Source organism: Ailuropoda melanoleuca, chromosome 16 (assembly GCF_002007445.2).
Source record: "Ailuropoda melanoleuca isolate Jingjing chromosome 16, ASM200744v2, whole genome shotgun sequence".
NCBI lineage: Eukaryota > Metazoa > Chordata > Mammalia > Carnivora > Ursidae > Ailuropoda > Ailuropoda melanoleuca.
Window position 1 is genome coordinate 32,294,285 of NC_048233.1, and position 24,880 is coordinate 32,319,164.

Here is a 24,880-nt window from a genome sequence, read left to right on the forward strand (position 1 = left end):
CTGTAACTTTGTAAATGTCCCATATTATTTAGGAAAAATAGGTTGCCATGAATAAATTATCTATTAACCTGAATATTTGGAATGGTATATACTCTATGACAGTTGAATGCCATTCTTATAAGTCCATCATCATAATTTTAAAAACACATGTTTGGGATTATGGCACAATCAAATATCATTATTTAGGAAATGCTCTCTCTCCAACTATTTTGAAGTAGTCAAGTAGTTTGCTTTCCTTTGCTGTGTTTTGTGTGGGATCAATTTGAGAGTTCAAGTGGACGAATTCAGCCTATGTATTTCTAGGCTGACAGCTTACATTTATTTTTTTTTAAGATTTTATTTATTTATTTGCTAGAGAGAGACAGCCAGCGAGAGAGGGAACACAAGCAGGGGGAGTGGGAGAGGGAGAAGCAGGCTCCCAGCGGAGGAGCCTGATGCGGGGCTCGATCCCATAACGCCAGGATCACACCCTGAGCCGAAGGCAGATGCTTAAGGACTGAGCCACCCAGGTGCCCCCGACAGCTTACATTTAAAATGACCTCTAGGGGCACTTGGTTGGCTCAGTCAGTTAAGTATCCAACTCTTCATTTCAGCTCAGGTCATGATCTCAGGATTGTAAGATCGAACTCCACATTGGGCTCTCCTCTGGGCAGGGAGCCTGCTTAAGATTTTATTTCTGCCCCTCCCCACCCTCTCTGTCTCCCTCTCTAAAAAATAAAAATAATGAAATAAAATGACCTCTAAAATATATATTCCTTTCATTAACTTTAAATTATGACAATCCACTTAAAATCTTTTCCAACATTACAGCTCTACCAACACTTCTAATTTTGTAACATTTTCATGGAGGAGAAATTATCTGAACAAAATAATGTTTTGTGCATCTCTGAACTTCACTTAAAGATAGCACCTCTGTGTCTAACTTGGGTTTTCTTCATCTTCTTCAAGGTTTCTTTCAGCTACTAGTGAGTTAACATATCAGCCCCAACATATTATCTTCATTTATTTAGACTTGAAATAATTAGGTTGGGAAACTCCTCTGTAGAGTACGTTATAAGAATAGAAAGAAAAATTAAAAATAATCCTCCAAGATTTACTTACTACCAAAATAATTTTAGTTTTTGAAATACGATCTTAGTCTATGAAGCTGTACTTTAGTATTAGAATGTACAGATAATTGATTACAAATAGTAATTACAGTAATCAGCAAGCCCTCCTGAAGCTTGCATTCTCGTGGATATCAGGAAAAATAAAGAACTAACATCAAATAGTAAAATCTCTTCATATGTAGGTTTAAGGATTATAAGGAAAAAAAATAAGTGGCTACTATAGAGAATAAAAGAAGTAGACTGATTTCAATAGGGTGATCAGGTCAAGCCTCTAAGTAGGCAATGTCTGGGCTGAAATTTAAAGGAAAGGAACTGGCCTTACCACAAAAGTAGGGATGACAGTCATAGGTACAGGGAGTGCAGGAAAGAGCCCACCATGTTCAAGAAGCTGAAGGAAGGCCAGCGTGACTAGTATATAGTGGTGCAGGGTGCACTGGAGACAACAGAGGGGGAAAAACCATTAAAGGCCTGGCCTTGATTACATCTCAGACTCATTTCATACTAGTCTCCTCTCATTCCAACTTTCTTCCTCGCTCCATCCTTGAAGGCTTCCATCAGAAATCTGCACTTATTCTGTGGGAAAACATCAGCGTTCTTTCAAGGATGATGGCTGCTAAGTATGCAGGTATTCTGTTGTTGTTGTTGCCAAATTATAGTTTTTAAAGTACTAATTTAGGTAACTTATTTCAAAGTTGTAAAAGTTAAAAGGGGGCTTGAAGAAGTTGAGGAGTAAGACAGTTTACCGAAGTTGGCCTTTTACAGGTGTGCCTTAGCTCGCTAAGGCTATCATAGCGGAGTACTGTAGACTGGGTGGTTTAAACAACAGAATTTACTTTCTCACAGTAGAAGTCTGGGATCCGGGCACCTGGGTGGCTCAGTCGTGAAGCATCTGCCTTCAGCTCAGGCTGTGATCCTGGCATTACAGGATCAAGCCCCGCATCAGGCTCCTCCGCTGGGAGCCTGCTTCTTCCTCTCCCACTCCCCCTGCTTGTGTTCCCTTTCTCGCTGGCTGTCTCTCTCTCTGTCAAATAAATAAATAAAATCTTTAAAAAAAAGAAGTCTGAGATCAAGATGCCAGTAGGGTTGGCTTCTTCTGAGGCCTATTTCCTTGGATTATAGATGGCTGTCTTCTCCCTGCTTCATGTGGTCTTCCTTCTGTGTGTGTTTGTGTCCTGATTGTTTCTTCTTATAAGTGCACCAGTCATATTGCATTAAAGCTGACCCTAATGACCTTATTTTAACTTAATTACCTTTTTAATGACTATCTCTAAATAGTCACATTCTGAGGTACTTAGGGTTAGGGCTTCCACATGGGAATTTTGAAGGGACAAAATTCAGCCCATAATAAAGTTATTGGTAATTTCAAGAGAAAAACTTCCATTAAAGAGTGTGGGTGGAGGTCTTATTTCTCTAAGCCAGCCTCACAGAGTTTACATTCTAAAGAGAGGAGGCAAAATCAATCAATCAGTATGTAACAACAGATAGTGATAATATCTGGATAAGAAAGTAAAGCAGAGGGAGGTAGTTAACGTTAAGTACTGTTGGAAGACAGCGACGGCTGTGTTTTCATTAGGAGAGGGAGGAATGGCTTGCTCTGATGGGATAACACTGAAAAAGAGAATCAAATGAAGTGAGTGAATGGTCCATGCAGTTATGTGGAGAACAAGTACTGCTGTTAGAACAATACAAAGCCCTATTCTAGGAGAATGTTTGGATGTTCAAGGAACAGCAAGGAGACCAGTGTTACTGGGGTTGGCGGGGGGAGAGTGGACACAATTAGGGTAGAGAAATAGATAGAACCTGAATCATCAGAAGGTTTACAGGTCCTGGTTAAAGACTTTGGATTTTACTCTAAGTATGATGAGAAGCCACTGAAGCATTTTAAGATGGGAAATAGCATGATCAGATTTATATTTTACAAGTCTTATTTTATCTGTTCATTGGAAGGAAGTAGAAATCTCATGAATGGTGGGGAAAAAAAATCTCTATGAATTTCTAGAAACAGGGAGAGCGGTTAGAAGCCAAAAGGTGACAGTCCAAGCAGCAGAGATGAAGTCAGCTTTGACTAGTATGTTCACAAAGTGTGAGAAGTATAGCCAGATTTATTTGGAACAAGACCCAACAATATTTTCTGCTGATTTGATAAGGGATGTGAAAGAAGCCTTGGCAGAATTCAAAGAATTTAGATTAACCAACAGAATCATCTACTTTAACAGAATCATCTACTAAAAATAGATGACTGGAGAAAATCAGAAGGAGTTCAAATTCTGACGTGCTAGTTCATGGTATGTCCATTAGTCATCTAGGTGGAGATAGATTTAAAAAAGAAGAAGAAGAATCTAGCAAAAGTAAGAAACCAGCTGAGGTCAGATAACAAATTTGTGAGAGAACCAAGTGGCATAATTATGTAACTATCTGCAATTCATACCAGCCTGGATATAGAGATAACAGATGGTTGTTGATGTTGCCCAAAGTTGGCAGCTTGCATGGTTAATATAGGAGGAGATCAAGGGAAAAAGGATTCATTACTTCTAGTTAAAGAATAATTTAAATAGCTGAGTGGAGCATTTGCATCTATTAAAATGTTTTCAGCTGTCGGTAACAAACCCCTCAACTCAAAATTGCTTAAGCAATAGGTGACCTTTAGGCCTTAGTGAAATCATCGTCTCAGAAATTTCCTCCCAAACCCCTGCATCTCCGCCTGAGATGTGTCAGAATCAAGTTCATTTAAGATTCATTCTCTCTGTGTTTATGACTTCAGCAGAGCTAGTAATCATTGCGTGCAGACCTCATAACGTCCAAGGAGGAAGGGGTCTGTCTCTGTTCAAGCTCCATCTTAAAATGAAGGACCTTTACCAGAGACTCTCAGAAAATCTTTTCCATATTGTCTAGAACTGGGTTTCCTAAACTAGTAAAATTACATTTCTACAGTTGTTCCAAGTGATCAAGATTTATCTCAGGGGGCGCCTGGGTGGCTCAGTCATTAAGCGTCTGCCTTTGGCTCAGGGCGTGATCCCGGAGTCCTGGGATTGAGCCCCGCATCGGGCTCCTCCGCTGGGAGCCTGCTTCTTCCTCTCCCACTCTCCCTGCTTGTGTTCCCCCTCTCTCTGGCTGTCTCTGTCTGTGTCAAATAAATAAATAAATAAAAATCTTTAAAAAAGAAAAAAAAGATTTATCTCAGGTCTGGGGATGATAAAACTTTCTTTAGGGAGTGAACATTTGAGCAAAAACTGGAGAGTGTATTGGGAAGGAAATAGAAAAAGATTTCTACTTAATATCAAAAGTTAAGTAACAAGGTGAATAATAAGGTAAATAAATAAAATAAATAAGTGAGGATATAGGAAAATGAAGAAGAGGAAACTAGGTCAAAGAAAAGCTTCATAAAAGGACAGTAGAGGGATGAAAAGTTACAGGAAAGGTACAAAGTTAGCTTCAAGAGAAGACAATTTAGGCAGGATTGTTTTTATTGAAGTAATAAGGAATGGTAATCAATGTGAATTTTGAGGATAAAACAAGAATTAATAATGTTGAACAAATTACCAAGGATTATATTAAATTGAGAGAACTCTGATCCAAAGTCAGTAAACACAGGTTTATCATTAAACATATATATACACACACACACACACACACACACGTATATATAACTACCACTGTTAAAGAATATTTAAATGGGTAAATAGGAATGTTTAAAGAATAGTTTAAGTAATTACATCATAGGAAAATTGTAAATATTTTTGCTTTATTTTGTATTTTAGATTAGATACTCCACAATACCCAAATCTATGAGATAACTCCTTCCCCTCAAAGGCTGCATTTGGTGATGTTTTCTAAATTTAGAATGTTATACTAGGAGGGTAGAATTTGGAAAGAATACTGCTAATAGAAACTAGCATGAAAAGGGACTCCTATAAAAGTAAGTGATCTCGAAGAGTTGAAAATTAAAGGAATTTATCATTTTTTCCTTCAAATTTTTATTTAAATTCTAGTTAGTTAATATACAGTACAATATTGGCTTCAGGAATTCAGTGATTCATCACTTACATACAGCACTCAGTGCTCATCATAACAAGTGCCCTCCTAATACCCATCACCCATCTAGCCCATCCTCCACCCATACTCAACGATAGAGAACAAACTGAGGGTTGATGGAGGGAGGAATTTATCATTTTTGAGGAACGTAATTACACAGAAGAAGTTTCAGAAAATGAACCAATGGTCCTAAGAGAGATACCTTCATTCAAAGATGAACTTTATTTTTCTGAATTTTGGGTGTGAACAACATTCCAGTTTTACTGAACAGTAATCTATTTATTCATCTTGTTTGCATAATTCCAAGCTTTGTGGAATATAGCTATAAAGTTTCAACAAATTTTATGATGGGTCATAATATTTTGCATCAATAAATTTGTAATGAAAAAATGAATAATCTTGTGCAGGGACAGATCTCATATGTATAACTCAGTAGTAGTAAGCTCAATTTTGCACGTTTATGAATGTTGATACATTTTAGTGGCATAAAAATTACATTAAGATATTTATTCTCTCTACACACAAATGGACTAGAAATATTCTATAGTCCTAAGTAAGGAATATTAGGATAGATGTACCTTCCCTCAAATCATGGGATATTGCTTTATATTTTCTCCTTAAATAAAAGTGACAAATAAGTGAATTAAAATAATTATATTATCTTTAATGATATACAGATCAACCATCAAAACACCATTTAAAAATTAATTTTCCTTTGGAACATTATAGGCTATGTTGAAATTTGTAACCCTCTCAGGAAAATATAAAGATAGTTGTTTGTGCTGAGAAAAAGAGTTGAGTTTTAAATTTTCGCACTGGATGTTTGATATTTGCCCACAGTGACACAAATTTTAAAACTATTTAGAAAAGAAATGAGTTAGTCATTATTAAAACTAAATTCCTAGAAATCTCTCACAAATAGAACTGGAAACCTTTAATGCTATAATAAGAAGGAATGTAAAACACTTAAACTGGAAAGTGATATGTCAACATATTAAAATGGTCCATTTGATACTACCTTTGAGACCTGCTTTAGTGATTTATGAAAGGAATATTTAGATCTCAAAGTACTTCCCAAAGTTAGGTAAAGCTAGAAGCCAGTCCCCTTGGTAGATTATTCACAGTATGAGAGCAATGCAATGAAGCAAAAGACATTCCAGAGGTACTTTTTACAGTTACCTTCTGCAAAATGAACCAGACCAAGAGGAAATAAATCATTTAGAACATGTTCCAAAAGTATTAATTTCCTCCAGCCAGTTGTCTCTCTTCGATAACCTACTAGTCCAGGCCCTGTATAATTGACTCTCAGCTCTAAAGCAAATCACCAGCCTTAGTCACCCGGCCGAGGGAAGTAGGAGGACTGGCTTGGAGACCCTTAGCCCATAGGCAATGCTTCAAAGTTCAGATGTGCCCAAAACTTGTGAATTCTTTAGATATCAACATCTTTGTAGATGGATGATCCTTCCAATGCCGGCCTCTTCATTCCTCTTTCTTGATGATCTTGTCACCTGTTCATGATCACAGTCCAGGCGAGTTCACAGACTTGAATGTGAATTAGAACCTGAGTGGTCCCTGAAACTTGAATGAGAAAAAATAACATGGTAATTTTCATTAATTTCTAAATCAAATTCATTATTCCTTCAAATATGAATTTAAGCAATAAATCACTATCACCGATAGCATCCACAAATATTCTCATATAATATTTCAGCTGTAATAGTATCACTTCTTCAAAAATATGACATTAGACCTGATCTTAGTTCTTGTTTTAAATGTGCTAATAAGTACAGTACTTTAATGTGTTAATAAACATATATTTGCTTCCTTGATATTTTTATAAATGTATTTCAATATACTTGGTTTTCCTTTAATTCTATATATCTTATGTATGTGAAGGCATTATTTGCAGCATTCTCAGAGTTTTACAGTCTGCCAAAGTGTTTATGACACACAGAGAGGCTTAGAATCCTTGCAATTCTTGATATGACTAATAACTGCAAAAAAATAAAATTTTAATTTTAAGCATTTATTTTCTGACCACTAACTCTTATTTTTCTAGTTTATTTCTTCAGATCTCCTCCCAACACCACCGTTTCTTCCACCCTCTCCCACCTGTACCTTCCATTCAACCTGTTGCTTATTTATCCCTCATTCTACTCATGTCCTCAGTTCCCTCCTTAAAGAGCTCAGATTCCACAGCCCATAATTAAAACCACTTCCTTATCTATACTTAGCTGCATTCTCCCTTTATGCTCCTCACATTGCCAAACCCAAACTCTGACTAAGTACAGATTTCTCTTGTACTATGTGCATGAATGCAAGCAGAACTCTATGTGCTCCTGCCAAAATCTCTTCCAACCAAAAGAAGTACAGGAATTCCTGCTTAATACAGTGCTGGGTGCTCCATTTTCTGACTCCTTTTCTATCAATACTTAACTCAAAAAACCTTCCCACTCTGCCCTCTGGAATTCATTGTCAATCATCAGCAAAGTCTCCTATAATGTCCATCTCTTCACTGAACGTTGTTTCCTTCCCCTTCTTTTTTTTTTTAAAGATTTTATTTATTTGTTTGTTTGTTTATTTATTTATTTATTTATTTATTTATTTATTTATTTATGAGAGAGAGAGAGAGAGAAAGAGAGAGAGAGTGCACAAGTGGGGAGGAGGGGCAGAGGGAGAAGCAGGCTCCCCACTGAGCAGGAAGCCTGATGTGGAGCTCCATCCCAGGACCCTGGGATCATGACCCGAGCCACAGGCAGATGCTTTACCGACTGAGCCACCCAGGTGCCCCTTTTTCCCCTTCTTAATTCATCTGAAACCTTGCTCTAATTGCTTCTCCTGCAGTTTGTTCAGACCCCCTGGATCCTGGGCCTGGTGGCAGGGCAGTTATCCTTCTTTCTTCTTGTTGCCTCCATAGTATTCTCCTTCTTTCTTGCCCAAAAATCCCTGCTTAGAATCTTGTATCATCTGCTCTTCTCATTCATTTTCCCTTTTTAAAGTTTTCTACCAATCTTCTGGATCATTTTGAATCATTCCTTGAGAAGTTAAGAGCCCAGATGACTGTCAGTGTCTCCATAACTACTTCTATCATACCTTTTGTTGATTTCAATACATATGTAGATGATCCTTACATTATCCTGTCCTCTCAGTTCCTTGAAATACTCTGCTCATTTATTTCCCTTCCTGTGGTTCTACTCTAACCTTATTATTGCTGCTTTTATAATGTCAAAGACTCTAGTCTCTGACCACCACCTATCTTCTCTTTCATTTTTTTTTTAGTACTCTGACTCCTAAATTTTTTTTGACCCACCAGAAACCATAAACCATTGATCTTACCACTTTTTCTGTTTCTCTCTTGATTTCTTCATATCTAGCTTAAATCCCACAGCCATATATTTAATTACTTCTGTAGAATCTCCCGTTTTTTTGCTTCTCTTACTTCATTATACTCACTTGGATATATCATGGATTAGGTCCAACTGCGATTACACGTCTGTGCGTACACTCTCAAAGCGAAAGGTGACTAGAGAAAAATAATCTTGTACAGTTTCAAGCTTTAAATGCTGAAAGCTCTCAAATACAAGTCTTTAATTTACTCAACTGCCTAATCACTAACCACTATTTCTACTTAGATATATAAAGTAAACCTTCCCCCTGCCCCATTATATTTCCTTTTCCTACATTTTTACCCATCTCAACAAAACATTTCCAATCATCCTTGAAGTCATCCTTGACTTTTTTTCTCTTACATACAACATTAATTTCATCAAGAAATCCTATTGGTTTTGCCTCTAAAATATACCTAGAAACCTCCAGGTCTGCTGCCACCCTCATGGTTCAGTGACCATGCTTTCTCTCCAGGATTATTGTATTAGACATCTCTGTTCTCTGCTTTGTGCTTAGCTGGCACCCTATAATTTATTCTCAACAGAATGACCACGGTGATTGTTTTCATGTATGTCAGCTCTTACCTGTGCAAAAACTTACATTGACTTTCCATCTTAGAATGAGACTAGGTCATGTTCATATTTGTATTTTGTCTGATCTGTGTCAACCTTGGCCATTACTATTAACTCCCTAGCTCATGAAACATAAATCTATTTCTGTGAGATTCTTAATTGGTTCTCCAATACCTTGCAAAATTTGACTCCTCTAATCAAGATGCCTATAATATTCTAATATATTTTTATTACTTATATGCATTAATTATTTAGCAAATATATAGTCAATTCTTTATATGTGGTATGGGATTTAATGTCTACCTTTTATATAAGTAGTAAGTAATGAATAAATTACCTCCCATTAGTGTGGATAGTAAATGATAAATAGTTTCTTACTATTGCTGTGAGTGATAAATGAATACAACAAAATCTATTTTCTTATACCTTAAACTTTTGCCACCCAATTATAAACAAAAACATGATTGGTAGAGACAATCCTCCATATCAGTGTTTTCAACCTTTTTGCATTATTGCCTCTCTAATAAGCCCTTTCACACATTTTTTTTTCTTAGAAACTCTTGCCACTCATGACATTTTAATACCACAGCTATACTGCATAGCTGTTAATGTAGAGTAGTCCTTTGGAGATGCAAAAACCATGGTAATATCTCAGGTCTTTTCACCCCACAAGATCATTTTCATTTTTATAGGGGCCATATTGTCCCTGTGGAGAACGCATGCCCTATGGAGATGCCTCCTTCCATCCATTCCCAAGAGATGCAGTCATTTTATGAATTCATCAATCCAAAATTTTGGTAAACTATGTTTTTTGAAGACATTGTTTTGCATCTTCATAGGATTATTTTTTATTGAATTGTACCTTGCTATTGGCTTACACTGAAGAAAATTATAGAAAAAAACAACAAAAACAAAAAACAATTCCACAAAATCTACTACCATATTATTCCATGATTGTAGAGGATATGTTTTGCTGTGCTAAACAGGGTCCTCTTTTTAGGGAACCATGATTAAAATTTTTCTCAGGTAAGGCTGAACCTAGAGAAGTGAGTTACCTGGGCCAGGCTAATAAATAAATATTTAATAAGATAATTTAATATTTAACATTAAATTAGTAATCTTGAAAATTTTATACAGTATTTAGTGGAGAGGATGAGATCTAATTAGAGGAAAGATTTGAAAGAGGACTACTGTTGTCTAAATTCTAAAAAAATTCATCTACTCAACATCACTCCCTGTCCCTGACATACAAAACAGACACTCAGAAAGGAAAAATATGTACTGTTAAATAATCCATTCTCTTCTGTAGGCAACTTGGATATTACTTATTAGAGCGTATTTATTAGAAGTCTTGTTCTATCCATACACACTCTAAATATCAATCTCTTCCTTCAATATAATACTTTCCATGAAACCGACTTGGGTTGGGGGAGGGAAGGAGAAAAACAACACCTCTGGTAAATATAGTTTCCTAATTTGTTGCATTTCCAGTACTGTGTTAGTATCCATGATGGATTGTTATCCCAGGTACCTGCCCACCTGAACTGTCCTTTAACCTGTGTCCATTCTCTGGTCTCAGGACCAGAAGTCAGAGAGCTTTCCTTGAGCACATTACCTTTTTTTTAATCTTTTGGGTAACGAACTTAATGACTGATGTATTTCTCTGTTGCCTGGCCAAAGCTCAGGTATTTCTGACATACCGCTAGCGAAGTATATAGACCATTGTATATTTTAGTTAAAGATATGTGAATATATCTTATATTTTTTTAAAGATTTTATTTATTTATTTGAGGGAGATAGCGAGCAAGAGAGATAGAGGGAGAGCGAGAAACAGACTCCCTGCCGAGCAGGGAGCCCGACGATGCGGGGCTCATCCCAGGACTCTTGGATCATGACCTGAGCAGAACGTGGATGCTTAACCGACTGAGCCCCCTAGGCGCCCCTGAACATATATTATCTTAACATATCTTATAATTAAGTGTTTTTAAAATAGCTCCTTATAAATATTCGTAACATTAGTAGTAGCATTAGTGCATGTTGTTGTTGCTATTTTGATATCATTATCTCTTAGTTTAATTTTTCCTAAACTTATTTTCTTTTTTCTCCATTTCCTTATTTTTCTTTTATCATAATTTATGTATCTTTGTAAACTATCCAAACCTTTTTAGAATGAAGTAGCATTTTTATAAATAAATATTTTTATTTTATTCTCAAAAAAACCTGACAAAGCATTTTGACTCAATATTTATTTTCTCTGTTAAACTAGGAAAAAAGTTATCTGAATAAATATTGATATGTTAAAATGTCTTGAGAACTCAGATCATAAGTGATTAAGAGCATGTACTGATCTTCAAGAACTATAAAACACATGTATCAAATTTCTAACATATGCATTATGATTAAAATATAAGATAAAAAGAATTCTTTAAATATAGAAAGTCATAAAGACTGTATCCTAAAATGGGATAGCCAATAAAATCTAGAGAAAATGTTAAAAATGAAGGGAAATTGATACAATTAAAAAGTGCTTATATATTTATATGATAATTTTCATGGCAATTGGAGAACTGGCACATATGATTCTAAGATTACAAAGAAATTGTAATCCAAGGAGAAACCTAAAACATAAGGCAAACCAATTTAATAGAGAAAGACTGGAAATAGGAAAAATGGTACCACTATATATGAAATATATAGCCATCATAATTCTTACATATATTCTTCCCAATACCTCAAGTAATGTAGTAACATTATATATTCTGAGGTTTTGGAGAGAGCTTTGGTTTTTATAAATGAAAGGACATTCTTTCTTTTTATATAGTCATTATAAGTGGCTGTCTAAACCCCCAAACATATAAATATACTCTCATGGGTACCTGATACCCAACATGGATTTGATATAGAGAATAAAGTCCTACACAGATAAAATTTATTTCGCTTCTATTTCTTTTGTTTTCACTGAATATGTTTTTTCTGCTGATGATGCAGAGTTGGTCTTTTAGAAGATTGCTCTTTTCTGGGAACACTGGTTATTTTGTAATTTTGTTCTTTACTTTGCCTTTTGTAAGAATGATTTTAATGGTTGAAGACATCTTTTTTGCCATGTACAATTTTTTGTGTCTTTCCTAGGATTAAAAAACTGTCTTTACCAAACAAATTTTAACTGATCTTTAATACCTTTAAACTAACTAAGGTATATTTAAAAATCATTACAAAAATGATACTATCTCATATCTGTTGAGTTATCACTTTTGTAGAGCTTTGGGTTCAGCTAAAGAAATAGGACAATAATTTAACTTAGAATTTTCCTATTCTGATTTTTATCATTTTTTGCTCAATTTTCAAATGAACATAATTTATCACTAAGGTAAGAGCCCCAATAACTCTATTGTCTTATTATTCTCTAATTCTGTAAGGGATATTTTCTATGCCAACCGTTAATTATATTCAGAAATTTTTTAAAAAAAATCAATATATTATGATCAAATAAAAGAAATAAAAAAGGAAATAATTCTATATTTGAATTTCGTATGTTAATTCCCTTTCCTCAGAGTGGGAAAAGTTACATTGTTCTCAAAGAAAACAAAATACAAATGAGGATACTTTTTTATTATAGTGTATTTGAAATTATTTACTATTTTAAAATCTCTTTACTGTTTTTCCTGGAAGATTTATTTTACTAAAATTGAAGATTAAGAAAGTGAGTTATAGGGGCACCTGGGTCGCTCAGTCATTAAGCGTCTGCCTTCGGCTCAGGGCTTGATCCCAGCATTCTGGGATTGAGCCCCACATCAGGCTCCCCTGCTGGAAGCCTGCTTCTTCCTCTCCCACTCCCCCTGCTTGTGTTCCCTCTCTCGCTGGCTGTCTCTCTCTCTGTCAAATAAATAAATAAAAAATCTTAAAAAAAGTGAGTTATGAATTATAATTGATAAAATTAGTAATAAATGCCAGGAGTTACAGCATTTATATTAAAAGAAAAATAAAACATATGTATTACAGACAATATTAAACTCAGAATTATAAGTATTTCTTAAGGATATTTGATTATAAGCATGTTCTAATAGCTATTTCCAAAGCCAAATGTAAAGATGATCTAAAAAGCTGACTCTGATTGTGCATTAATCACAAATAAAAATTTTGAATGCTATTCATTAAAGGTTTTATAAAAGTAAAAAAAAATAATAAACCCATGAAATCCATTATACACATGTTGCACATTTGATAGAATAGGACCCAAATACTGAGGTCTGGGTCTCCTCTGTCTCACCCCAGGCTCAGCATATTCTCATAAAAAATTCATCAGACCCCTGGGTGGCTCATTCGGTTAAGGGACAGACTCTTGGTTTTGGCTCAGGTCATGATCTCAGGGTTGTGAGATCTAACCCACAACCAGTTCCATGCTCAGCACGGAGTCAGAGTCTGCTTGACGTTCTCTCTCTCCCTCTCCCTCTGCCCCTCCACCCTCTAAATAAATAAATTTAAAAATTCATGAAATAAGAATTATTTTAATGAACAAATTATATTTCATATTTCAAATTTACAATTATCAGATGACTTTTACTATGCATTTTTAGCATTTTTTTTTCACTTAATTAGCACAAACACCCTGTTATGGATTACACTTCCTATTTTGCAGTTATGGAAATGGAGACTCTGAGGGCTTAAGTACTTTGTGAGGGCAAATATATTCAAATATATTCAAATAGGGCACTGAGGGCAAATATACTCCAATAGAATTCTTCCTAATGCAGAGTCTCATGCTCTGATGAAAACATCACCTTGCATTTCTAAAGAAGTAGATAAGCTAATTTAAAAGATCCTCATAGTTATAGTCTCTTCTTGCCCCAAAATTATATCAAAATTAGGTTATTCGAACATATCTTTGTTGATCAATAGGCAGTTGGAAGTTACTCTTACATTTCCCAGCAAAGAATTGGTCATCGCTGTATTGGAAATGCATGTTTTTTTCTCAAAGAGGAAATGCATCCTGGCAATCTAGCATTCTGACCTGGAAAGGGCCAGAGTCAACAGTAAAGAAAGAATACAACTGGCAGGATAAGCTGCCAGCAAACCATGTACCCCTGCCAAAAAAATATATATATATAGTTTGTTTGGCGTATGGGTTTAAAATTGTCAAACAAGTAGAAGCAGCAAGATTAGTGGGTTGCATGAGTTTGAAAAAAACCACCAAAGCCACTGTCACTTACATGATCAAACTTTTAATGTGTCTTTATAAACTAATATCAACTTTGTTTACTATAAATGAGGGTAAGTATGTCAAATATGTTTGTAAATTTTATGGCTCAATGCTTATTATGCTTAAATATATTATGGTTTGCTTAGAATCATAGACTCATGACCATACTAGGAACCTTATGACTTATAACATTGAACCCTATCATTTTCCAGAAGGAAAATCCACATCCCTGACAAGTAAAATAGCCAAATATCACACCAGTCTCAGAGCCACATCTTGAGTCCAAATATTATTTTGCCTGTAGTTATACAACTAGCTATTGACAGAACTGGAAGTGGGCCTTAGGCTGTCTTTCTTCTTCTCCACATAGCTTAGTATTTTCCAATTATAGGGACATTAAGAAATAAAATTATCAAAAACAAAATAAGTAAGCTGATAGACACAGACACCATAAAAAAAAGTAGATATCTAAAGGAAATCAAATTATGAAAAAAATGTGGAAAAAGTATGCTTCATTTTATTTTCTGATTTCTCTTTTGTTTTCTTTTCCAGAAATTCTTAAAACCAACTGGGGTAAATATCCATTACTTCATTTTGTCAAAGGCAGGTAGTTAATGCTTATAATAATTGATTTAAAATTCAAACATGTCTTGATATTTTCCTCCAGAGACCTATTTGAAGCAAGCCCAACTAACTACCTTTCTAAAAAGCCACCTCCTGTAATTTTAATAAGCACTAGACAATTTATAAAAATAATTTTGGTATATGGCCTAAAGGAAATTTTAACATTAACCTCACTAAATCGTAGGCATTTTATTACAAATGTTATGCCAGTCTCCAGGCAAGTAAAACTGTCCTGGTTTATAAGTTTTTCAGTTGTATAGCTCAGCTTTATTCTAGATTTTCATTATTGATAATGTTTAAACAAGATGAAGAATGGGGTAGGAACCTCAGGGTGGTGGGTAAAGGAATCATGAAAGAGGAAGAAGAAAAGATAGGGTGAAATTTCCAGAAATGTATCAACAAAAACCAAAATTTTCATAAAATCCCAATGTTCAAGACAAATTTTAAAATGATTTGCTTTTGCCTCAATGGCTTCACATTGCTCAGGTGTTCAGTCCTGCAAGAAAATTGGATTGCTTAAATTTTGTTTTAATTATCTTTGTAAGAAAACTCATCCAGACTTCAAGTTACATTTCCGTATATCAAACTCAGAAACAGCTCTTCCTCCTTTAACCTTTGTTTTCACCCATTTCTGCCACATGATTTAAGAAAAATAAGCATCATTTTCCAAACTAATTCAATAATCCAATAGAGAAACAGATATAATTAGTTTACTAAAGGGTATATAGTTAGTAAAAGATAGATGGAGAATTCCCAATTGGTTAGGCCAACCAAAAACAAAACTCTTCACCACTACTTAACCAGACTAAATCCTTATGATTGATTGAATTTGTAAAATGACAAACTCCTTCTAGGTCTCCCTGTACAAATAAATTAAGGTCAGAAATGGTGATCTTACACAGACCCAGCAATAGTGTTGTATTAAATTTCTTAGCTCATTCTTCATGTAGTTATCACTGCTACTGGAATTCCAGATCTTAGAGTAAATATAACCATACATATCTGTGTACTCCACCCCACCAAAAAAAAAAAAAAAAAGTAGCTTCCAGGCTTTCAGTGTCTAATGCTGCACCTATCCTGAGTGGCTTTAATGATTACTCATAAAAATAGCTCCATTACTGTGACTAGATTACAGAAATAAATGGTCCTTAAGTCCTCAGTAGCTAAATAGATCACTTGCTTTTCTTATCTTGATTAGCCTCAAGCAATTAGAAAAATACGTAAAAGTTGAGGAAGGCAAGTTAGGTGAGCAATTGCTGAAACATACTTTTCCCATTACCACAAAACATGTTTTCCAAAGTTATGGACAGAATGTTATTCTTGTGACATGTGTCTTGACAAAATCTTACATAGTCAACAAATTCAGGAGATAAGGATTATTCTATTTTGCTTTTGGTGACTCATTGTGCATTTGCACTTTTTAGATGGAGTGTATTCTCAGTTTTTCTCAGAACTCCTGCTTTACTTCTTGATCCCCATAGCTCTTTCACTGGGGAAAGTACTAATCCTCCCAAGATCAGAATGAACATTGACGTTTTCTAAGTCCCCTTGCCTCCCTGGCCACAGTGATTGGTTAAGGGATGGGAACCAGTTCCAAGCTAGTTCTATCACAGAAATCCATTAATTCAGCCATAGTAATTGGTCTGGGAGAGGGTGTATGACCCAGACTCTGCAAACCAGAATCTTTCCTTGAGAGTTTTCTCACTAGAGTTTGGGTAAAAAGATGTCATCTTATTTGCTCTTGAGAATATATGGCTGTGAGCTTGGAGCTCTTGTCTATCTTGAGGAGATGTCTGTCTGAGAATTTGAAACAATATGCAAAGGAAGAAGAAATGAAAGTCAGAAACACGGAAGACACAGGGGTTCACATCTCTGGTTGTAATTGTTCCAAAGTCGTATGACATTGGCTCTTTAGTTGGGTTCCTGTTGCTTGAAACCAAAAATCCCAAATACAGTGCTACAGGGGAGATAACGCTTGAGCTAGACCATGGCAGGAAAGTTCAACATGGCCAGTCTTGATAGCTGGAAGGATGTTCTAGGAATATTTGTGCTCTAAAAGAACATGTGTGTGATTGGGGAATAGTAAGTAGACATGTGTCTCAAATATAAGTTATATGCAGGGGACGCCTGCTTTTTGTGTTGTTTTGCTTTGCTTTCCACTCATCTACTTTTCAAAAAATACAGTGCGAGATATCTATAGCAAGGAATAAACAGCATCAAATAGAGTATGAATTACTACAATTTATAGAAGTTTTCTATTAGCCATGCATTTTCTGAAGTGCTTTACATAAGGTAGCCGTTTTCAAACTTTGATGAGCAGATCCCCACACGTTGTATGGAGTGACAGGCTTGGGGGAGTACAGGTACCAGCATGAACATAGAGGAGATAAAGGCTGGTAGTTTCCTTCCAGACTGTACAAATAAATAAGGTCAGAAATGCTAATCATACATAGACCCAGCCATAGTGGTTTATTACATTTCTTAGCTCATTCTTTATGTAATTACCACTGCTGCTGAAATTTTCAATAAAGCATCCCTTTCCTTCCTACTTCAGTAATGAACTTCCACATATGATTGCTTCTAAAGAAAGGTTATGCTGCTAAAAAATACATAAGAACCATTGATAGGCATCTTCTCAATTCTCACAATAAAGCCATAAGACATATTATTATCCTCATTTTAGAGTTGAAGGAACTAAGGTTTAAGGGATTAACTAACATGCTCAAGATTACCTGGCCAGTAGAAGGCAGAGGCAGGATTTGAACTTCGCTGTTTTTGCTTGGCCCCAGAGGCCTTACTCTTACCTGCCACACACTACTACTCCCAGTGTACCCTTATGGCCCTGACCAGGACAGTGACCTGCTTACCGAAGTTTGCCTCTTCATTCTGTGAAAACCTAAATGGCCTAAGACCAAGCACAAACCCAACAAAAGTGTGACAGGTAGTCAGACTACCTGTACTGGACGGGATGCAGCAAGAAACAAGCCAGAGCAGTCGTGGGGCACCGCTCCAGTGGCAAAGAGAAGCTTCTTGCATAAGGTTTGTGTTCCTGCTGAAGAATTCAGAACGGGCTCTCAGGGAGGTAGCAATCCGTTCTGGATCTGCTGTTTCTGAGACTGAGATAGGAGATGCAGGGATTAACTAGGGTTGGGGGCCATCATGAAGGCAGGGTGGTTGAGCAATTGAGTATTCCCAGTAATAGAAGGGAAGTAAAGCAGTCCTGGGCATCACTGGCAACACAGCACTAGCCACTCATTGAAGGGGTCGTTACGGCATTTTGACCTTGGAAGTATCTCCAGTTCAGCTTACAGTTGGCATTATCTGTGTTTGTCACACTAACCTGAATAAACACATGAGGCTTTGTTCTTTTTCCATCTGAACTGGTTTTTCACGCTCAGTCCCAGACAGACTTATACACTTTCACTTCTCTAAGCTTGCTGCTATCCCAGCAAGAGTTCTGTTGAACTCAATAAATTTCAACAGCAAACATCTACTGATACGTACCTAATACACTGAGTGTATATTAAGCATGCCTTTAGGCAGTGGGGAAACAACCGTCTCATCTTCCCTAAGCCCAGGGCAAATTATAAGACTGAAAGACAATTTGGAAGATCTCTGGACAGAGCAGTAAAATAAATGCCTTTAAAAAAATATTTTAAAGTCATCTCTACACCTAATGTGGGGCTCGAATTCACAACCCTGAGATCAAGAGTCACATGCTGTTTTGACTGAGCCAGCCAGGCACCCCGATAAATGCCTTTTTGTTATATTTTTAAAAAGATTTTATTTATTTATTTGAGAGAGAGAGAAGCAGTTTCCCTGCTGAGCAGGAAGCTGGATGCAGGGCTTGATCCCAGGACCTGAAGATCATGACTTGAGCTGAAGGCAGACGCTTAACTGACTGAGACACCCAGGCGCTGATGCGTGTTTCTAATATCATCTCTCTGATGGGGGAAAAAATGATTTCCTGAGGAAAAGAATTAATGGGAATGGGTAATCCCCTTCCTTACCCCAGGTCCCTAAAAGTTAGAGAAATTATGAAACAGAGAGAATATAAAATGTAAAGGAATACCAAGGGTTCCACTACAGGTCAAGTGGTTTCCTTTGCTTTCTTCTTTAAAACCCCTTGTTCTGCCCCTTTGCCATCTCTCCCATCTTCTGCTCTTAATCAGAAAAGGCTCAGGGCTTATAGCGGGAGGAATTATTTATAACTTTATGGGTCAAGTACTCACTATATACTGCACTTGGTATTAGTCAGCACAGCTGAAAATACAATTTGGATATATTCCTTGTCCTGAAGTTGTTCAGAATCTAGCGGTATTAACAGTTGTGAACACAAAAACTGACCCCACAAGAAGAAACTTCTGTCATACAGCATCATCAGCAGTAGCAATTTAGATTGGACCATGGTGTCCAAATTTAAGTGTCATAAAAAGAGATTTGTATTAAAAACTGACTAGAATGGTTCTCTACTTATCATGAAACTTGTGAAGATTATTAAGCACTATTTAACTTTTAATTGGAATTTCCCTTCTCAATATATAACTCTCTCCAGCAGGAATCCTTCCTGAAGGAAATAACTAATCAGAGCAGTTTAGGTTAAAAAAAAAATCAAGAAAATCCAATGAAAAAGATACAGTACTCTAAATTGACATTACCTTTGTTCTGACCGGGAAAAATGATTCACAAGATTGATGACTTGTTCATGTTTGAGATGCAGTAAATATGTGAGAGAAAAATATATGTTTACTGCATACCACTATAATTGCTGAAATTATACTTGATAGCAGTATTATGATATACATTTTGTTAGATATAAAACCAGTACATATTGAAAATGCTTCAAGAGTATAGGATCCCACATTTAAAATGACTTTAAATAGTAATTCAGTCAGGTCTCTAATTTGTGCTTGGAATGTGAAAGAGAATTGAAGATGAAGACCACAATTACATAAGCTTGAGCCATTAGAGAAATTAAATATAACACACATAAACATGAAGAGTTTATTTAAAATAAATCAAATATCCTGATGTTGAAGCCACAAATTATGAAACTGTGTTTGGTTTTCATACTAACACCAAAACTTCAAAAATGGCATCCACAATTGACTACACTTCTTTCTGCAGCCACAGTGCGTATGAGCCAACCCACATACTCAGGCAAGTACATGAACGTGTATCCGTCCCTGATGTAATTTGTGGTCAGAGGACAGAGCAAAGACAGACCCTGCAGTCACTCTCAGACAAAAGTCTTCAGGACAGATTATTTAACTTAGGTCAAACATTGAAAACTAATGTGTTTCTGTGTGGTTGAGGTTTATTATTGGTCACCTTATCAGAATAAAATTACATGTGGGCTACGGCTTATTTTAGAAATATCTATGTAGAAAAATAGAATAAAAAATACTATGTGAATACAAAGACTCTTTTTGAAGTAACTTAGGTGCTGTGCTTTCTCCTATGTCATTAATTTTCCTTCTGTGCCTTTAGAAGTGTGGAGTGTCCCTATGCGTTCCTAGAACTGGTCCTTTTCCAAAGCTGTCTACACATAGCGGCAAAAAGATAGAACGAGTATGGCCTCTGGAGCCTGGCAGATCTGCGATGGAATCCTGGCTCTGCCCTCTACTGGCCATTGGCTTTGAGCAAGTCATTTTACTTGGATCTGAGTTACCTAATCTATAAAATCAGGCTAGTAAGACCTACCATCACAGGTTGTTGTGTTGATGTCATATCTATAAAAGACCAGCGGAGTGTGTGTCTCACGGCTACAGAACAGTAAGCAGTAGCTGCCGTAGTCGCTTTGAGTGTTCTCGTTGCTGTGGATAAGGTTACCCCGCAGCAGTAGCAATGATGTGCTCTCAGCAGCTATGAGGGCTGTTTATATTGCCCTTGCGGCTCCGCCTTCACTTTCCACCCTCACCGTGCTGCTCATTTCTGTATCTGTGTCTGATAATACTGCTCTTATGTTTTCCGCGCAGCACTCAACGCTGCTGGCAGGGCACTCGTGAGATACCGGCGTGCGGAGAGAGACGATCATCTTCCAGCTGGTGGGGAACGTGAATGTGCTTTTATTGGCTAGAGATTGAAGAGAAATGCTCTGACTCTTCCTAATATAAGAGGAATATTCCAAAGGGCTGTTTGGGGCCACTGTTAACACGGGAGATAATATGGTCGTAAGGTTTCAAATTAACTTCTACAACTTGACACAAATCTATTATATTCACGAGCTGTTGATTGTATTTTTTAGCTCAGCATTGGTTCCAGCAGCGTGTTCTGTAAAGGCAGTCTGATAGATGTGGGGAGTGGAAAGAAAGAGTGCGCCTTCTCAATCCCATTTTTTAGTAGCCTTTTCTCACGAATTCAGTGTGGGCAAGACCTGCGCCCATTAACTTGACCACAGGAGAATCCCTTCTGGATGTAATTAGTGGCCCAAGATGCCATATAAGCCCATAGTACATTATATCATATTTATTTTTAATTTGTAACATAATATCTCAGGGCAATTTTTCCTTAGATAAAAATTTGAATAGATTATTTACTATTATCAGCAATATAGTCCTCAAATCACTGTGTGTAAGCACCTAAACGTCTTAAAACCATTGAGATACGAAATTATGCAAAATCTATCCAGTATACCCATGATATTTTTATCCCAGGTAACGTTATTAGTATTTTTAGTACAACTTTTTATCTAACTTTTTTAACAGCTTACATATGTATGGTTTTTTTCCCACTTGTTTGTTTGCTAACTTACATATGTTTCTTGACTTAACATCTTCTGGTAAGAAAACAAACATTTGTGATCTTATCATAAATGATTTATAGGAACGTGTTATAGAAACAGCCACGTGCTCTCACACACGAAATTCTTGATCAAATGTTTTTGTTTTCTTTAAATCACTGAAGTACACAGAATTTTTTTTTTTAAAGGAACCATTTGTTTTTCAGGCCTGCATACCCTGGCCTTCTCCAGAGCAGGGTAAATGAGAAATAGTGCCATTCTCAATGAAATAATACACACATTTTTGGTTTCCTCTGCAGGTGTGTCGACCCTATCACCAAGTCTTCTCGGCTTACTGCTGCCTGCGCTTGGCGTCGTCGTCTACTTGGCAATCTGAATGTGGTGTGACAGCTGCTGTTCCCAGCCCAGCTCAGAGGACACCTTCATCCCTATGATGACTACAATTCCTCCCAATTCCTGTGGCTCTGCCCGAAGCCAAATAAATCACACTTTAACAAACTATCCAACTGATTTACAACACACGTTATGACTGAGGCATTCAGGAACACTGTCATCCAAAAGAATAAACTTTTAAGTGGATATAAAATAATTTTTAACTCGTTCCAATATGCCTTATAAACCACTTAACCTGATTCTGTGACAGTTGCATGATTTAATCCAATGGGACAAGTTACAGTGTTCAATTCAATACTATAGGCTGTAGAGTGAAAGTAAAAATCACCATACACAGGTGCTTTAAACTTAATAACAAGTTGTGAAATATAATAGAGGTTGAAATGTTGATCGTATGTGGTAAATGTAAGAGTAATACAGTCTCTTGTACTATTCTCTGTTTCGGGTCCTACATATTTTTGAATGGCCCCTATCATTCATGATATTTTGAGTTGTCTCCACAAAAGATAGAGTATAACTGAAACATTTTGACATAAATTCCATGAACAAATCATTTTACTGAATGAGTTAAAAGATTCTGAATATTGAAAACCAATTCTAAAATTTGTTACCAGTATTCTTATTTTGGAAGAAAGTAATTTTCTAAATATTTGCCTTTCGAAATCAGTAATATTTTTAAGTTTATTGTTTAGTAGTAAAGTTAACATACCATATGAAGATTTTTCTTTACTTTTATATTATATTCTGAAGTTATTTTATGCTTTTCTTGTCATCAATTTCAAACCTCAAAAATCACAGCTCTTATCTAGAGTATCATCCTATTGCTGTATTTATTCATATGTGGGATGATAAATTTTGAAAAGTAGAGTGCTTCCATTTTTTAATTGAGATGTGACAGTCTTTACACAGCTAGGAATAAATGACAGTTAAGTGAATATCAGCGTGATCTAATAATATTCTAGTATCTTTGTTTTTGTGCTTCATTTCTAAGTAAAACCTTTCGTTATTGAAGGTATCAAGAAATCACCTGTAGGTTGGAAAAACTGCAATATACCTATCTTATTTTTTTTAATTTAGTTTTAAGCTCATTTCCCACTTTAATGCAATACTGAAAACTGGCTAAAAATACCAAATCAAAATATTGCTAATGGTACTTTGAAAGTATGCATACCGGAAGGCCAGGAGGAGACAAGTAATGTGTCTGTCCAGTGGTGTCTCCCAAGCGTTGGTGCTGTAGGTTTTTATAAGTTGTAAAAAGGAAGATGCACATTTCTTCATTCTCCATGGTGTGCAAGGAAATGCGTAGAGTGTGGATGTGAAAGAAATGGAGAAATAAAGGATTAGCTGGCTCATAAAATAGTGCAATGTTTGATGATTCAGGAGGTATAATCCTATTTTATTAGCACAACCTTGCTAGCTAATTAGAGATAGAGTTTATCTTTTTAGAAAGGATACCTTATAGGTTCATAAAAAAATATTTACAGGAAGCAAAATAGATCTATTACTACTTTACCCCCCTTTTCTTTCATTTGTATAATTTTTGTACTATATATCTATGTGTAAATGTTTAGAGCTTTCATTATGAAAATATCAATAAATATTTCATTAGTTTACATTCAACTCTTTGTTATAAAATGAAACTTTTTAAAAATAAGTGAAATGGATGATTTCCCAGTGGAAGTATGTCAACAGTCTTAAAATCATTACCAGATTTCATAAAATACTTAATTATTTGAAAAGGAAACAAAATCTCTTCATACTTTAGGGAAACGAATACTCTGTAAGCCTTCTGTACAAATGTTTGTGTTTTCATTGTTACACTTTGGGGTTTTCCTTTTGCAATGTGACCCATGTTGGACATTTTTATATAATCGACAACAGCTAAATCTTTTGCCAAATGCATGCTCGCCTTTTATTTTCTAATGTAGTGCAATAAAGAGCAAAACTGGCTAGATTTTGCATGAAATGGTTCTGAAAGGTAAGAAAACAGACTTTGGAGGTGGGTTGTTTAATTTTAAATTTGTGACGGAGATAGGGTAGATTAAAATCTCTCATACACTGATAACTCGAGCTTTTCATTTCCTCATACAGTTGTACAAATTTGACTGGGACCATCAGTTTTCAACTGTTGTCAAACTAACTAATGTATCATCTGCTTAAGACGCAAGATTCTTGCTTAAACTTTATATAGATATAGACATATCTGTTGTTTCTTTGTATTTCAGGAAAGGTGATAGTAGTTTTATTTGATACTGATAAATATTGAATTGATTTTTTTAGTTATTTTTTATCATTTTTTCAATGGAGTAGTATAGGACTGTGCTTTGTCCTTTTTATGAATGAAAACAAATTATAAAGAAATAAATGTCTTACTGTTACCCAAGAAATAGCAACTGTCCTTTCAATTTACCTGAAGTTGAAAATTCATTTTTAGAAGGTTTTCTTTATAAGTTCAATAGTACAGAATAAATATTACTTCTTAAGCAACAGTTAATTGTTTGAAATGTTCTACAAAAAATATACACACAGACGTAAAGAGACACACGAGCTTGCATGTGCGCACACACAGGTGTTATTTCATTGAAATAAGATTACCTAGTAGGTAACTTCAATTTTGGAGATTTCAATAAATATCACTCAATCTAATGCTGGACACTAAAGCAAGCTGCTAAATGCTAGAAGAAGAAGAGGAAGAAGGCGGGGAAGGAGAAGGAGAAGAAGAAGAAAGGGGAAGAGGAAGGAGAGGATGGGGAGGAGGAAGAGGAGGAGCTAGTTCAATCCTGAATGAGCTGGTATTCTAATAGAGGAATTTACATAAAAGCAT

At 35.8% G+C, this 24,880-nt stretch overlaps 1 protein-coding gene across 3 annotated transcripts in view; it reads left to right on the forward strand.

Annotated features, from left to right (window-relative positions):
* CNTN1 (contactin 1) overlaps positions 1 to 24,022 on the forward strand; it is a 341,918-nt gene extending 317,896 nt beyond the window's left edge. For all 3 annotated transcript variants that reach the window (XM_034645472.1, XM_034645473.1, XM_019805131.2), the window contains one exon: positions 21,963 to 24,022. In XM_034645472.1, coding sequence (XP_034501363.1) covers positions 21,963 to 22,039 — 77 coding nt within the window. In that variant the 3' untranslated portion in view covers positions 22,040 to 24,022. The remainder of the gene's footprint in view (positions 1 to 21,962) is intronic.
* Positions 24,023 to 24,880: the final 858 nt, after the last annotated feature.